Here is a 16,852-nt window from a genome sequence, read left to right as displayed (position 1 = left end):
CTCATGTTATATATATATATATATATATATATATATACATGTCAGATGATACTCATGTTCATGTTCAGCTTACAGATACAGTTTCAGTTCTATTATTTCATGTGTCATGCTTTATTTCATTCAGTTGCTTTACATACCAGTACAATTCGAATATACTGACGTCCCCTTTTATTTGCCTAGGGTCCTGTATTTCACGATGCAGATTTACAGGACGACAGATCAGCTCGTTAGGACTCGCTCGTATCAGCTATTGGTGAGCCCCCGGTGTTATTTTTATTTACTTCATGTTAATTATGCAGTTAAGGTATGCCGGGGGCCTTGTCCCAGTAAACAGTTAAGTAGTCAGACTCCTGTCAGAGGTTTCATAGACTAGTCAGTTATGTTACGTTAGATGCTCAGAGTCGTATAGCCATTGTTGGCTCAGTATTTATCATGTTTATTCAGACTACTTCCGCATCATGTTTTAAACTAGTATTTTCATTACTATTATGAGATTTCATGCTTACTTAGATCATTGTTTTATATTATATTCCACATCAGCTCATGCCCCATGTTGATTCTGCAAGCCATGTGGTTCTCTCGGTCACATGCAGCAAGACACCGAGTGCCGTGTTATGCTCAAGTTCATACAAGTCATTGAAGGTACCTTGCACGAATTTTGTTGTTGAAATCTTTGATTTCTTCTCCATTCGAATCAGTCTTCTCGGCATGCTTCTTCATGTATTCGCTACTTTTGCTTAGGGTTTTGGCATCAACGTTTGGAAGCGGGATATGGCTGAAATCTTCCTCCACCATGTTTTTGATGGTCCCGCATTGAACGGCGATGGATTCCTCGCCGTCGGAGGATTTCAATATCAACATTTTTTTCCCTGCTCCGTTGTTGTTGATGATGATGCCATTGATTGACTGTGACTTTAAGGGGAATCAAGAGGAAGAAATTAAAAACCTAGAAAAAAACACCTAAAGACAGAATATGTGTAAACAGGCGAAGTAGTGTATTTATAGTGATTGATTTTTTTCTTTTCCCGTTTCCACTTTCCCTTGTCTATATTGGTTTATGAATATGAATTAGATCCATAGACGGAAAAGGAAAATTTTGGTTTTCTTTCCCATGTCTAGAAACTTATCAGGACGTTGGAGAAAAGAAACTTAGTAAACAAGTTTATCAAAACTTGAATAGTTGATTTTTAAAGTTAAAAAAAGAAGTCACTTTAGTTGTAATTTAATCTGTGAAGTACAACATGCATGATTCTGGACTGGACTAAATGGTGGGAAGAAAGTCCGACTCCCACGTGACAAAAATCAGAGACTATTTTCTTTTTATCATTTACTCGCTTGATTAATATGAATTCTCATTGCATAATTAGGGTCTATTAAAAAGGAAGCTCTTTTTACTCGACTTCCTTCGATTTCCCAACTCGAAGCCAAGATCTCTTATTAAAAATGAAAGAGACTCATTCTTTTGCAAATATCACATGGAGTGTACTATACTTTTTCAGGGCTGGCTCAAGCAGTGGCCGAACCAGGAATTTAGTAAAGGGTGTGCAATCTTTTTTCTCACTTGTATTAAGGATGTGCAACATTAAATATATACTCATAATAGCTAATATTTAACCTATGTACACCGCATAATTTTCTGACGAAGGGTGTGCACCAGACTACCCTTCACCTAAGGTGGTTCCGCCCATGGTCTCAAGGCTAAAGCCACTAAGAACAATGACTTTCCGCCCCCAAATTTTTGTGGCCCCATTTTATATTAAAATTTTACGGCTAATTTGCTTAAAACATTATGGGAAAATGACATAAGATACCTACTTTAGACTTTTTATTACAAAACATAAAGACAGTTTTCCTTGGTTACATAACAACAAATTTACAGAATATAACGGATTCTCATTTTCTATACTTTTTTAATTTATATATTATTATTATTTTTCGCTCAAAATCTAAAAAATGCATTCAAACTTTTGTATATGAAAACTGTATGAAATGTGTATATGTGAGCAAAATGTTTAATACAGTTTCATACACAAAATTTTGAGCGAACTCTTTAAGCCTTGAGCGAGATATACACAAAATTTTGGGCCAGTTTTTTAAGCCTTAAATATTGTATGAAAGTTTTAACATTTTTGTTGTAGTTGTCTTAATTTTATGGAAACACAACTTGAACTCTATACACGAAAGATATGAGCGAAATTCTAAGCCTCGAGCGAGATATACATATTTCATACCGTTTTCATACACAATTTTGAGCAATTTTTTTAAGCCTTGAACCAGATATACATATTTGATACATTTTCATACACAATTTTGAGCAAACTTTTTAAGCTTGGAGCGAGATATACACATTTCATATATTTTTCATATACTAAATTTTGAGTGATTTTTTTTAGCTATAAAAAAAATTAAAGTAATTTAAAAATATTTTAAATAGAGCTAAAATTATATATTTTGTAAGAAATATACTTTTATGTTTTGTAAACTGAAAAGTTCTGTTATATTTTGTAAATACTTTTTTTCATTATGTATATATAAGTTAATCGCCCAAAATTTATTGAGACTTATAGTATTTTTATGTAGTTTCTAGCTATGTGAATTATTTTTCAAAAAACTTTGTTATGTCCAAATTCACGATAAATATAAAGAAGTTTTACTCCCAAAATTCAGATTGTGTAACATAAGTTGAGATAGAGGAGAGGAGTGCACAATTTTATAAAAAAAGAGAAGAAATTGTTTTAGTCACATGATTGATTAGATATATTGTTAGTTGAAAAAGATATAGAATAAATTGATTTCAAAAAATTGTTAACCACTTTGCATTGTTCTTGATGATTATAAAATAGTAATTAATAATTTCGCATCTAAAAAAATTAGAAAATAGATTTTAAATAAAATATGTGACGATCTTTCCTTTTTTCTAAAAATAAATAAATAGGGTCTCACTCTGAAGTTTTGCTCCAATCTTGTTGAGACGATCCCGTACGTTTTATGTATTATGTTGTAAAATAATGAGATTCCCATTTTCTCCAAAAGGTTTTCTCGAGAAGATAGGAGAAAAGCATCACATCTCCTTCTTCGTGTATTTACTTTTTGGATCATAATATTAGAGCTGTCATCGTCAGTCTAATCCGCTATAAACTACAAAGATCACATCTTTTCCAATTTTTCTTGTGTTCCAATAAGCCTTATATGCTAGTACCATTGTGTAGTTTCATCAATGATTTTCGCTTGTTCTGAAAAGCAAAGAAAAAAGGCAAATTCCACATTAAATGAATTTGAAAATTAATTTAGTTATAGGGAAACAAACTATCCTTGTTTATATATCCCTTGATATAAGATGGCACGAATATATTTCATGTATATCAATTCTAACTATTGCCCTATTTTTCTTAAAGCTATTGTGTTCAGGTTGAAAGATAGATGAAAAAATATATCATCTAACCTTTTTGTGTGTGTCACTTTCCGCTCATATTCGTTAATTGATGCTAGTTCACACTTTGATTGTCTTAATTCTCTTACTATTCGTCAAATTATATTTCAAAAGAAACAAACAAAAATAAAAAAGATTATTCAATTCATATTCATTAACCATTTGTGCGTTTGACCTTCGGTCAATAGTTATATTCCATAAAAACAAGCAAATTTAAAAGATTATCCAATTTCAATTGGGGAAAAAAAAAACACAACATAAAACCCAACTCATGCATCAATTAAACAGTACCAGTTTTAAGTTTCCAAGAATCCATAACTGCTCTATATTCTGTAAATGTACTACTTCATAAAACTTGAATCCAGGAGTCAATCTATATAATATTAAGCAATTAAAAACCATAATAAGCATAGAAGTTTCGAGAAACTAATTAAAAACCCTAATTATTGAAACCTAGAAACATAAACACAAATTAATCTAATCAAGAGATTCGTCAAATTCTCCTTCTTCATGCGCCCATAGATGTTCCTTACGAACCTCTGCTTCTTCCTTTGGTGTGTAATCACTAGTGACATTGAATATCTCCCGAACAGCTTTTACCGACTTGTCCTTAATTCTATCGGCAATCGACCGGCACAACAGATCCATCAAACCACTATTGTGAAGGTAATTTGCTGCCAGTACAAGTTCAAACAAGTCGTTGATGGTACCTTGCACGAATTTCTTGTCAAAATCTTTGATTTCTTCTTCGTTCGAATCAGTCTCGGCGTGCTTCTTCATGTATTCCATAATTTTGCTTAGGGTTTTGGCATCAACGTTTGGAAGCGGGATATGGCTGAAATCTTCCTCCACCATGTTTTTGATGGTTCCACATTGAACGGCGACGGATTCTTCCAATTCAAATTCTTCGCCGTCGGAGGATTTCAATATCAACATTTTTTTCTGCTCCGTTGCTGCTGATGATGATGCCATTGATTGACTGTGACTTTAAGGGAAATCGAGAGGAAGAAATTAAAAACTCTAGAAAAAAAACACCTAAAGACAGAATATGTGTAAACAGGTGAAGTAGTGTATTTATAGTGATTGATTTTTTTCTTTTCTCGTTTTCCACTTTCCCTTGTCTATATTGGTTTATGAAAAGGAATTAGATCCATAGACGGAAAAGGAAAATTTTGGTTTTCTTTCCCATGTCTAGAAACTTCTTAGGACGTTGGAGAAAAGAAACTAGTAAACAAGTTGTTCCGAAATTAATAATGATGGACTATAATATTAGGATTAACAAAAACAGGATTATTCGGTGGACATATTTTTTATTATTTGTAGCTAAATGTTTGATTTATTAAATTAAAAATTGTGTATATATGATATATAATATAGAATGTGTGTTTGATTTAAATTAGATAAAGTGGATAAATTTTTATCTTCATGTTTAATCTAGAAATATATCACTTTAATGTTTAAGTTCACGATTGTTATGATCACACATAAAGTGTGAGATAAAAATAATAATGTAATTGTAGTATAAATAAAGTACCTATTACTAATATATGTGTTCTTGTTTCAAATATTATCTCGCATAAAATAACACATTAAATCTCAAATACCTTAATGCATGTGTTTATTAAGATCGCCAAATAAACGCTACATAAGATTACGTATGAATTATTATTTTCTTATCCGGCCAATCAAACACTACATAAATTAGGAGAGATTATTTTCTTAGTCCATCTCTAACCAATATTGATATTATTTTGTGCTTGCTTTATTCGGGTGCATCCCTCGTCATAAGTGTCAAAATTTATTTTATTTTTTATTTATCGCTCAAAGTTTCATTGTTGTGAAAGGATTACAGGGTGAAGTTTATCCCGAATTAATTATTTATTCTAAACAATTATATACCCAAACCAATGGGTAGATGTAATGTCTTTTCAGTACGTAGCCAAAGTTATTCCTTGTCTTCACACACTAAAAAAAATCCATATTTTGCAATTTCTCAAAGTGGGTAAATATTTATACACCTTATAACAAGGTCAAATCTATTGAACACCAGATGATAAATTTAAACTTTAGTTATTGAACATGAGATAAAGAAATAGCTAAAGAAATGAAACGTGTGTATACGCAGGTCTCACTAGGCAAATCAGCCCATGAACCTGTGATAATAATTTACCCACTTTAGCCATTCAATTTCACATTTATACTGTTGACTCATATTATTATACACCCCCATGAACCTGAACTATTCCAAGAAGATCAAACTCATCACAAACTACTTAATCTCAATCTTGAGTCTTGACCCCTGTGAATACATGTAATATGATATGTTCTATTCTGTCATGCTAGCTCATCTCCTCGATGACTGAATGGGGTGAGGAGTTTGATGGGAATTATCGTGACTTGTCCTCCATCATATGATTGTTAAGTGCGGGAATTTGTTGATCATGAGTCTAACAAGGGTTGCAAGAAGTTGAGGTGCTCGTTGGCGTAATTAACTGTGGCCGTTTCCTATCAGTAAGTCATCAATGGAGTTGCTAAAGAGAATGGACGTTGATGCAAGTATGATGAATGAGGAGGACTGCATGCGTGATCTGTTTAGAACAGCTTGGAGTACAGGAGCACAGAGAGTTGTTGTGCATGCCTTGCTCACACATCTTATGTAAAGCTCAAATCTGTTGAATGATAATTTAAAATTTAGCTATTGAACATGAGATAAAGAAATAGTTAAAGAAATGAAATGTGTGTATACGCAGGTCTCACTAGGCAAATCAGCCAATAAAACAATGGCGTGGGGCTTTTAATGCAAACACAAAAATTTGAACCACAAAAAAAAAATAAAAAAAAAAATAATAATAATAATAATAATAATAAGAAAAAAATAAATAAACTGACACTCATTCCTCCTCCGTATGAATTTACCTGCACCCGATATTTATATTACAAGACAGAAGATCCGTTGATGTGGTTTTTAACCGAATGGGGTCGGGGTAGCTGTCGAATCTTCTTCTGCCACATAGATAGTTATGTGGACCGATAGACTTAGCAACCTTGATTGTTATAAAAGATGATAAAATTATCATCAAAAGACTCAAATAAAGTTAATGATTTCTTGAGGCATCTTCGCTCCCTGAGCTCAACCAGTATTTAAGCCTGAATGAAATCTGCAAGCTGCCAAAAAATTCGAAAACTAGAAGAAACACTACGGGGACTATGCCAGGAGTAGCAAGCAGGCACGATCGTGGAGACAATTTTCCTTTTTTCGATTTCGAGGGAGAGGGTGGGGGGAAGGGGGGGGGGGGGTTGTTACACCTCGTAGTCGCGTACGTGGAATCTATTGGGCATTAGTTGGTTAAGTCTAGACGTGGCGCATTCATCTCATGGTTACGCGGGTTTGAGTTCATATAATAATCTAGGGAAGACTCAGGGACCAAGCAAATCAAGGAATATTAAATGTGTCGAAAAAATTTGAAACAGGATTTTTAGTCAATTTGGAGGGGTATATCTCCATGAATATTAGGAGTTTTAAGGTGTTTCAAAATTCTAAGATGAATTACGTCGAGTCTAGTTTATAATGCAACAAACCGCTTGTCGATCGGATATCGGAGTAGAGAATTATAGACATTACAAACTGAGCCCACAAACAGAAACAGTACTGTAGCTACAGTGCTGCGACCAGCCCTTATAAAAAGGGTCAAACCCTCATTTATTCATCCAAAAACACTCTAAAATATTCCAGAAATTTCAGCTCCAAAAAGGCTCTTAAATATTACATAGAAGTGAAGATTTGAGCAAAATTCTAAGCTATAAAGTACTAATCGAAGTCCGGACAGCGTATAGTCGCGAGTGTCATATCGTTTTGTGTTGAAGATAGATTGGAAACAAGTGGGTATTGAAGATCTTCCCACCTTGGTGAAAAATAAGGTATGAATCATTGAATCTTTTTCTTATTAACTTTGATTAAGGAATAGTTACAAGAATAAGAGTTGTAGTTTGTTGTATTGATGTTGTTGGCTTATGGATTGAGGTTTGAAGAAGATTTTGAGTGAAAATACATATATTTGTCTTGTAGAATGTTAAGAATGTGTTGTTGATGTTGTTGGTATTGTTTGGGAGTTGTATTGGGTATTTGGAAGAAGTCGACGATATAGGGGAAATGCTGCCCAAATTTTTGTAACCCAAATTGGACTTCCATAAATTGGTGCTCATGAGTTGATGGAAATATGCAAAATTAATTTTCCACAATTAATACTTATAAGTTGATGGATTTATGATGAAGGTGTGATTAATGATATCGTTCTCGATATATAGGCTCGGGTGAAGGGCAAGCGACGATATAAGGAATTCTTTAAGGGGTGGCTCGACGGATAAGGTATGTAAGGTGTTCGTTTCCCTCTTTCTTTGGCACGAATCCAATTGGTACATAAACACGAGCGTTCCATAACAAATGTCACTTCATTCCTATGCTTGTAATTTCAATCTTAAGGTCTTGTTGTTTGATTGGTTTGAAGACATTATTTCGCTCATCGTCATCGATTATCCCTTCGGACTCGAGATGAATTCCATAAAATATTCGGGGGTTAACGACCTTATGTCACCCCGAAAGGCCAAGAATCAGACCCTTGATTTCTCATTCAAAACCAGCCTCAGAACAGTGCTACGGAAGGAAAACAGAGTTCTGTGCAGAGAGCTTCAGGCATTTGCGCTTTTTTTTTTAGTCCAGCCCAATAATGGTATATACCTATATATATATGTATTGCACTATTTTACTACACCGTGCCGCGCTATAGTCGGCCGGGCATGGCGCGTAGATGCGCACACACTGCAGTGGGCATGTTATGATATTGCCCCAGACGCGGGCTAATGATGATAACACCGAGCCTTAAGGGCCGGGCATGATTTTACATATATGACACCGAGCCTTACGGACGGGCATGGATACTATTTATTATATACAAATATATATATATAAGCATACAAATGATTTTATCATGCATTGCATTTTGTGCTACTTTCAGATGTTCGGTTTTTCTTTTGCCTATACTAATGTCCCATTTTATCTTAATTGAGTTGTTGCCCTCCTGCCTTACATATTCAGTAATTTTATCCGTACTGACGTCCCTTTGCGCGGGATGCTGCATTTCGTGCTGCAGGCCCTGATAGATTTGTTGAAGAGCAACCACAGTAGGACTTCCCAGCTTCAGCGGTGCTAGCAAGTACCTCTACTCCGGGCTTGCTATCTTTTGGTATTTTTATTTTGGTGTAATATATGTTCATAGGTATACTCCTAGAGGCTCATGGACATTGTGGGATATGTAAATATTATGTATGGCCTTGTCGGCCTTGTTTTGGTTTCTTGATATGTTTTGATTGCCTTGTCGGCTTTGAAATGTACTTGATGTTGTAGCGACCTTGTCGGTCCGCATGTGTATATATATGTGTTGATTTATCGAATACCTTAATTTTGGTCCCTTTTTTCGCGAGCAGACTTTCTTGAGTCATGGTATGTGATTTCCAAGTAATAGTTAAGTCATGTGACTTCGGCTTACGAGTCGGAGCCGGTCATACTCCTCGTCGGGGTGTGACAGGGGTGTTCCAATATGATGAGATTGGAATCGAGGGATCATTTTAATAACTAAATTAAAGAAATAAGTTCTAGCTTTTCTTTTGCTTAAGGTGTTTTCCTAGTAAGGCGGCTCGTCAAAATGTCTAAAATCACATCGGGTGGGGCCATTCTCTCAAAGCAAAACTTGATGTAAGGCTTAGAATTTTAGGTGGGAACCTCTATAAATAGAGCTAAAGTAGTCATTCGTAATTCACCCTCAATATATTAAGGAGACCGACTGATTTAACTACAGAACAAATCTATATATTCATGTAAAGCGGGGACATAAGCCCACCTACGTGACGCTTTAAAAAAGCGGAAATCATATTTATCTTTTTTTTACAGTTTTTTGCATCTTTGCCAAGGAAAAAAAAGCCCTAAGGACACCAAAAAGAAACGTTTCGACATTCATCCGTCTCTCTCACCGATTCCAAACAATGCTTACAGAGCCCAACCAAATAAAAAACCTCTCTTCCCTCTCTCTCCGGGTATTATCTCTATATTCTCCCTCTAATTTACTAACTTGGAATAAGCCTAGAAAATCTTTGGCTCTTTAACCCAACGGTTCATACGAACGGGTGTTCCTCTTCCAAAATGTGGATTCCCAACACAAAAAAGATCATTGGGCTCTGTTTTAAAAGGTACGTAATATAAACTGGCAAAGCTCAGTCATGGTTTCATACCTAGTATACCGAGTCCGGAGCCTAAAGGGTATAAAAATACACGGTATAAACCAAAAGGGGATAGTCAAAAATTTACATACCAAAACTGGTATAACATGGACTGATCCACGTTATACCCCAAAAATAAATTTCCACTGTCAGAGCCGATCACCGGAAAATTAAAAAAAAAATTGAAACGTATAACGTGGACTGATCCACGTTATACAAAATTATTTGTATAACGTGGATCCGTCCACATTATACGTTTCAATTTTTTTTCCCCGGCGTTTTACAAATACTTTGTAAGACGTTGCCTCTATTTAAATCATGTTCGGCTGTGTTTTTAATAAAAAAAATTATTGATTTTTTTAATTTTTAAAGCATATAGTTAATTTCAGTGATTAACTCAAATAAATATTTTAACACATGCAATAATTAAATATGTGTTATATATGCGAACAGAAATAAAAAAATAAAACATAAGTTAAATAAACGTCACACATTAACTGAGTAGTAAATGTTAAATTACATACTAACTATTAAACGGCACAAGACATGTTATATATTCTTGGAAGATTACATAAGGAAACAACAATCGTACAACTTAAGAAAAAACAAAAAAACCAACAAGCTACAACAACTACTGATTTCTGTTGGGGCAGCGATTTTTGTTATGACTTGTTTGCTTGCACGTACTACACTTTCTAGCCATGCGAGCTGGAGTTATCTCCATTCATTCCTCCTTCTAGTTGTAGTCCGCGCTCCTGAAGTTCGCTCGTATTCAATGTTTGCAATTAAACTGAAGGGCGAAGGTGGCCAATATGCCTCATCACCCAACGATTAAAATTTTCCACTGTACGTTTTCTTGTAAAACTTGCAACTGTAGTACTTGCTAACAAAATTTAATTGCATGTGAACATGGCATATGGTAGTTTCTCCACTTCCAACACGAACACTTTTTCTCTTCGGCAGAGACTTTATGGATATTTCCGCCCTTACCTTCGTGTGCAAATGTCAGAATCTCAAAGACCCCTTCAGTTGCATTGTATTACTGCATGTCAGTATGCTTTACGGGACCTCTCCCAGTATTCGTCAAACTTCTTTTCAACAGCGCGCGGCCAAAACGTTTTATCCGCAATCAGCAAATCAGCAAGGGTGCTTCTCTCAACAAACCGATCAACAAGATTTTTAAACGTATAACGGACCATGACAGTAACGGGCAATCCACGAGATTTCTTCAATAAACCGTTGTAAGACTCGCAGACATTCGTTGTCATAGCCCCCCACCTATGACCGTTGTCCTTATGCAATGTCCATTTCTCCTCCAGAAGAGCTTTTAACCACAGATGCACTGGAGGTGACATTCTTTTGATTTTTTCCATCCTCATTTTATATTTCTTCTTCTGCTGCTCTGTAGCCGCCAACCACATTAGCTTCTCAAGGTCACTGCTGAGGAACTTTTTATTGAAGTTGCTTTTCAAATGCCGAACGCAAAACCTATGGTGTGTGGATAGTGGTTGTAACCAATCATATGTTTGGACACATTGCAAGATGCCCTAATGACGGTCAGAAATAAGTCCAATTCCTTGTCTCTCACGAACAATATGTCTCCACAACAACACAAGGAACCATGTCCAGGACTCAAATCTCTCACGTGCAACAATAGCATATGCAAGTGGAAAAGTGTTATTGTTCGCATCAATTCCAACAGCAATTAGCAGTTTCATCTCATACTTACCGTACAGATGAGTACCGTCTATTGAGATGACAGGCCTGCAACTTTTGAATCCATCGATGCTTGGTTTATAAGCCCAGAACAGAAACTTGAAGATGTGCTCACCTTGCATTGTAGTTGATTGGTGCTCCCACTCAACAACGGTCCTCGAATTGAAATATTTTAAGGCAGCCATGTATCGGGGCAATGTCTTGAAAGAGGTTTCAAAATCACCAAATACCATTTCTATAGCTTTCTATAACTAGGAGTAAACGTATGCAATCCTTTTATTTTTTGCTGAACTGACTTAATGCTGATGTATGGATCGACCATAATATATGGTATCAACGTAGTAGCAATTAGGTGACTGCTCAAATTGGAATGATCCTTTCTGTAATCATCCGTGAGACAACTGTGGTGGAGAACCGCTTTGCCTGCCTTCCACATACCACTTGAAATTTCTCTAAAACGGATCATCCACTCACATCCCAACATATGACGCTTGCAAATAACCCTCCAAAATTTATCTTTGGACTGATCACAAATGAACTCTTTCTTTTCTATGAGACAATATTGTATCACTGCGCCTTTCATTTCCTGCTTGTTCTGAAATAACATACCTAATTGCATAATACAAGGAAAATTATCAACCCCTTAAAAATGGGCCAACAAATAAAAAGAATATTCATTGCCACCATACTAACCTGATCTGATAAATTCAGGTTCTTTACAATCCCAAAGTGCAGATCGAACTGGACCGTCATCTCTCATGAAGGCAAAATTATCCGGGCCTTCTTCTGTGTTATCCAAATATGGAATCGCATTAGAATGGTAGCTAACGTTACCATCACTTCGAGTAGTAATGTCTTCATAAGAATAACCATCATCATCAGATGAGTGATCATCGTCTGTTTCTGTGTGATCTAATGGGATATCGCTATTTGACTCATTGGAGTGATCATTAGCTACATCATTATTTCTCACAATTTGTGTGAGCTGAGTTAATACGGGGTTTTCTTCAAAATCGTTACACCTACAAAAATAGGAAAATTCAAGGGGTTCAAATCTCAGAAACAATTAGTTAAAAGTCTCCTAGTTTAAGCGAAAAAAAACATCGCTATATTTACCTTTCTGTAAATGACTCCACTTGTGTAGGGCGATATCGAACTATACTCCCGCCACCTAATTCACTTGTATCTGGAGCACTACTCGGTCCAGGAATATCACAGCTCTGCATAGTCCAACAAAGTTATGTGACTGGCTACCAACTCCTACCATTGTTTCTTGTTGAAGTGTACTTCTTTGAAGCCCAATATTCATAGCGGGAAGATACGTAGTACCCCGAATATCAAACTCATCGTCAGTGGGTGCTTCAACATTAGTAGAGCGTTCAACAGTTGCATACATGTCAAGTGTCGCTATACTGATAAGATTGCTAAATATATCAGGACTTCGAAGAAATAACGATAAGGAGTCATCGTCCGAAATAAGAGTTTCCTCGTAAATGGGAAATCCCCTAGCCGTAATTGATGTTGGATATCGTCCGGTGATAACCACTGAAAGGTTAGGATCAGATATTGCCATTTTGCTTGTGAAAACACGTTGTAGACGATCGTATTTGAGGGAAATTGGAAACCTTTGTACGGCTCCCGGACGACGGTTATATCTCACTGAACCTTCTTCGTACACAACTTCACCACCCCAATATAAATTAACTCTTACACAATTTTCCGCCATATTATGTTCAACAGAATACAAAAGTAAAACTTAATGGAGAATGCAAGAGATAAGTTGAGAATTCGTCAAAAATGAAGTCTACAAGAGAGAAGAAGAGAATTTAGGGAGATATGCAGAATACAAATCTTAACTGGTATATAAAACAAATGATTCACGGACCTTTGAATGTCATAATGTTGATGTTGAAAAAATATATTTACTGTTTGATTTTACGAATGCACGCTTGATTTGACGATTGCATGGCAGATTCGACGACTGCATGCATTCTGCGCTTTAACACCAAAAATTTTACAACTTCTTGAGTAGAAAATATTTAGAGAAGTTCAGATAGAATTGTCAGAAAAATAGTTGGACTCAAACAGTAAAGTGCCAATCAAATAGGACAATTGCTATAGTTCTTTTGACTTAATTCGTTGCATCCAACAGTAGTTCCTTGGACTTTTACCATGCCAATCAACAATATAACATGTGGCATGCTTTTCTTTTCTCACGATTTGTACACTTGGGACATAAAGCCTTTGTTTTGTTACATATAAAACAAGTGATTGACGGACCTTTGAATGTCATAATGCTGATGTTGAAAAAATATATTTATCGGTTTTTCTTTTACAGCTGCATGCGTGATTTGATGACTGCAACGATTCTCTGGCGTAAAAAAATTTTCAAGAATCAATTATTTCAAGAATCAATTACCAATCAACAAAATGAATTGTTGCAAAATGTTGGCCTGCCAACGTTTTGCAACAAAACATTTTGGAGCAAAAACGTTGGCAGCCAACGTTTTACAACAAAATGTTTTGTTGCAAAAACGTTGGCTGCCAAAGTTTTTTGTTCCAAAATGTTTTGTTGTAAAACGTTGGCAGTTTTGCAGTAACTGATGCATGAAACTTTTTTTATGCACGTTTTAGCTGAGAATCCATGCAGTCGTTAAATCTGCCATGTAGTCGTAACATCAACAATGCAATTGTTTTTGTTGTAAAAAATTGTCAAGCATTCAAATCTAACCTTTATTTATTCTTGAAAGATTACATAACTATTGAGATTTGAGATAAATTTAATAATTAATAAAAAATTAATTTTTGTAGTGTCCCTTTCTCCCCCCCCCCCCCCTCCCCGTGCCACACCGAGTTTGCCGGCGCTCTCGTTTTGATCTACGTTGGTGAACCTCCTCTTGTATCACACCCGCATCCTGTAAATTCCATAAAAAATAGAAGTTATTTTTGTATGATAAATTTTCTTAGCAATTACTTTGATTGTCTACATAAAATCGGGCAGCATCTCCCCTGTAACAAGGACTTCCTCCAATACCATATACCAACACAAACAACCAAAGCAACCAAGACAAAACACCACATAACAACCACAAGTCTCCAAAAACTTTGAATTAAAAGCTAACTTGTGGCTCTAAAGACTGTACATCCGGCACAGGAATGTGTGAGGATCCAACATCAAATTTCATGGGAGACTATGCAAAATAAATAATATAGATACATAAGGTAGCCATTACATTAATGAAATTAAACAAGATACAAGCTATTTGAGTGGTTAGAATACTCACGTCGGTAAAACTCAGTCTCCTCCCAATTGAAGAGCTCTGTCTAGTGAATGCAGGTAAAGGCCCCTCAGTCATCCCATAAGAGCTGCTTATCTGAACACCAAACTGTTGGGCCATAACTGCGAGGCTAATAGGCTCAGACGATGCGAATGCCTGAAAAGGCCCCTCACTTCTGATTACCGCTGGTGATTGAACCTCGGGAGCAGACGTCGATGAACTGGACATAAAATCTATTATTGGGTAATATGCATCATCAGCTACAGGCATCGTTGAGCTGGGCATATCTTGATCAAAACGAACCTCTTCCTCATCAACCAACTGGTGATCCACGGGACCTCGACCCCGTTTGTTACCTGATTGGCGTCCTCTACCACGCGCCGCAGGTCTTGGTACGTTAGGACATTGATGACGAGGCACTTGTATAGTAGGCGGCTAAACATACTCTGCCGGTGGTGTATAATTGGGAGCGAAACTCAACATCTTCCCCAGAGAGGCAGCAGCCATGGACTCTATATTAATGTGGCTAAACATCTCTGCTATTTCCTTCACTTCATTAGACTTGGTTGGATCTTGGATAGTCTGCTGAGCCAACCTGTACGATTCTTGATGTCCTAAAGCCTAAAAAAAAATTACAAGATTTGATAGTGGTCTAAGACACATATAAAGACATCAAACATCTAATGGAATGTAATTTACGTACCAGTGCCTCATGCCTGCCTGACATGTGTTGGTATCCTCTATCCACTTTATGCGCAGGATTTCCTATGAAAGTGCGCGAGTGACGTCGATATCAACAAAAATACTCTGATAATGACTGTGGGTCTTGAGTTTCATACTCGGCCAGAATTACCCTTTGTCGACGATTCAAAAAGTCCGTTTGTGCAAAATTTTGTTGATCCTCAACTGTTATAGCATACCGCTTGTCACGTTTGTAATGAAAAGGATCAATCTCAGCACATGGTCCCGGAATATGTTGCTTCCTACCGAATTGTCTGAGAACGCGGTCTACCATGTGCCGCTCTCGATAGATCCCACAAATAAGGTGAACCTGCGCCATCCAAATAACTCGGCCACGCCGACACCACTCAGGGAGTCCATTAATGATGGCCTCTGAATAAGGCTGCCACACAAACTACGATAGAAAGAACATAAAATTACATGATAATAAAATAAATAAATTACACATAAGCGTAACTATTATATCAAAATGCCATTAACAACCATAATTATGATACAATACCTGACCATCTGTTAGGTTGTCCAATACATCCCTACATATGGGTAGCACAACACGTGCCTCATTTTCGCGAGCTTTACGATGAGTCCACTTTCGTGCAAGAGCCGTGTGTGGCTGAAGGGCCCTGGGTGGTGGCTGCATCGGTATAATTCTCTCCCAAGCCCAAACCTATATTAAAAATTTAAAATAAATACATAAAAACCTTATAACTATCAAATAGGACAACCAAATAAAATTATATAATTTTAAAGGTCACGTACCTGCAATAAGGAAATGAATCCGCACACATCCTTGGCTTTCCTCAACGAAGCGCGGCATAAACAAGTATGCAAATATGACAATGCAGCCACTCCCCAAGCTTGTCTACTCATTGCTCTAAGGTCACGCATGTCAAGCAAATAGTCTAAATTAAGTAAGTCACCGGACTTATCCGGAAATATCGTGCCGCCACAAAGCCATAGCAAGTACAACCTAACCCGCTGTTGCACATCAATTTCTGGGGTCTGATCTGTAATGTCATCTAAGCCTCTAATATATTCAATTAATTTATTTACTTCTAACCTACTAACACCATTAAAACAATCCAGACCGGGTGCCCAACCAATAAGCTCATGGATCAATTGTTGCCACCCAACAATACCTATATTTCTATCATTAAGATCATTCAAGGGATTACCATTAACAACCAAGACAAACATAAGCTCAATATCTTGTAATGTGATAGTCGCCTCACCTGTACGCAGACGAAAGGTGTGCGTCTCAGGACGCCATCTCTCTATATGTGAAGTGATGACTGCCCAATCATAAGATACACATCCTACCTCTACTACTCCCCTAAATCCACACAGGTCAAAGTAGTCAAGGATGCGAGGATGAAAAGAATAACGCCTCACGTGCTTTCAAAATTCGGTATCAGCG

General features: G+C 36.5%; 1 protein-coding gene across 1 annotated transcript; it reads right to left on the bottom strand.

The window, feature by feature from the left end:
* Positions 1-3,781: 3,781 nt before the first annotated feature.
* On the bottom strand, positions 3,782-4,561 carry LOC132614647 (SKP1-like protein 11). Its single transcript, XM_060329154.1, has one exon. It carries the CDS (start codon positions 4,400-4,402, stop codon positions 3,908-3,910), a length of 495 nt encoding a protein of 164 aa, XP_060185137.1. The 5' UTR covers positions 4,403-4,561; the 3' UTR covers positions 3,782-3,907.
* Between the last annotated feature and the right edge of the window lie 12,291 nt (positions 4,562-16,852).

Source organism: Lycium barbarum, chromosome 10 (assembly GCF_019175385.1).
Source record: "Lycium barbarum isolate Lr01 chromosome 10, ASM1917538v2, whole genome shotgun sequence".
Taxonomy (NCBI): Eukaryota; Viridiplantae; Streptophyta; class Magnoliopsida; order Solanales; family Solanaceae; genus Lycium; species Lycium barbarum.
Note: the sequence above shows the minus strand (reverse complement) of the source record. Positions and strands in the feature narration are given on the sequence as shown.

Bases quoted from the DNA above. Each gene is read 5' to 3' on its own strand.
- LOC132614647 (XM_060329154.1), bottom strand. From the start codon at position 4,402: ATGGCATCATCATCAGCAGCAACGGAGCAGAAAAAAATGTTGATATTG.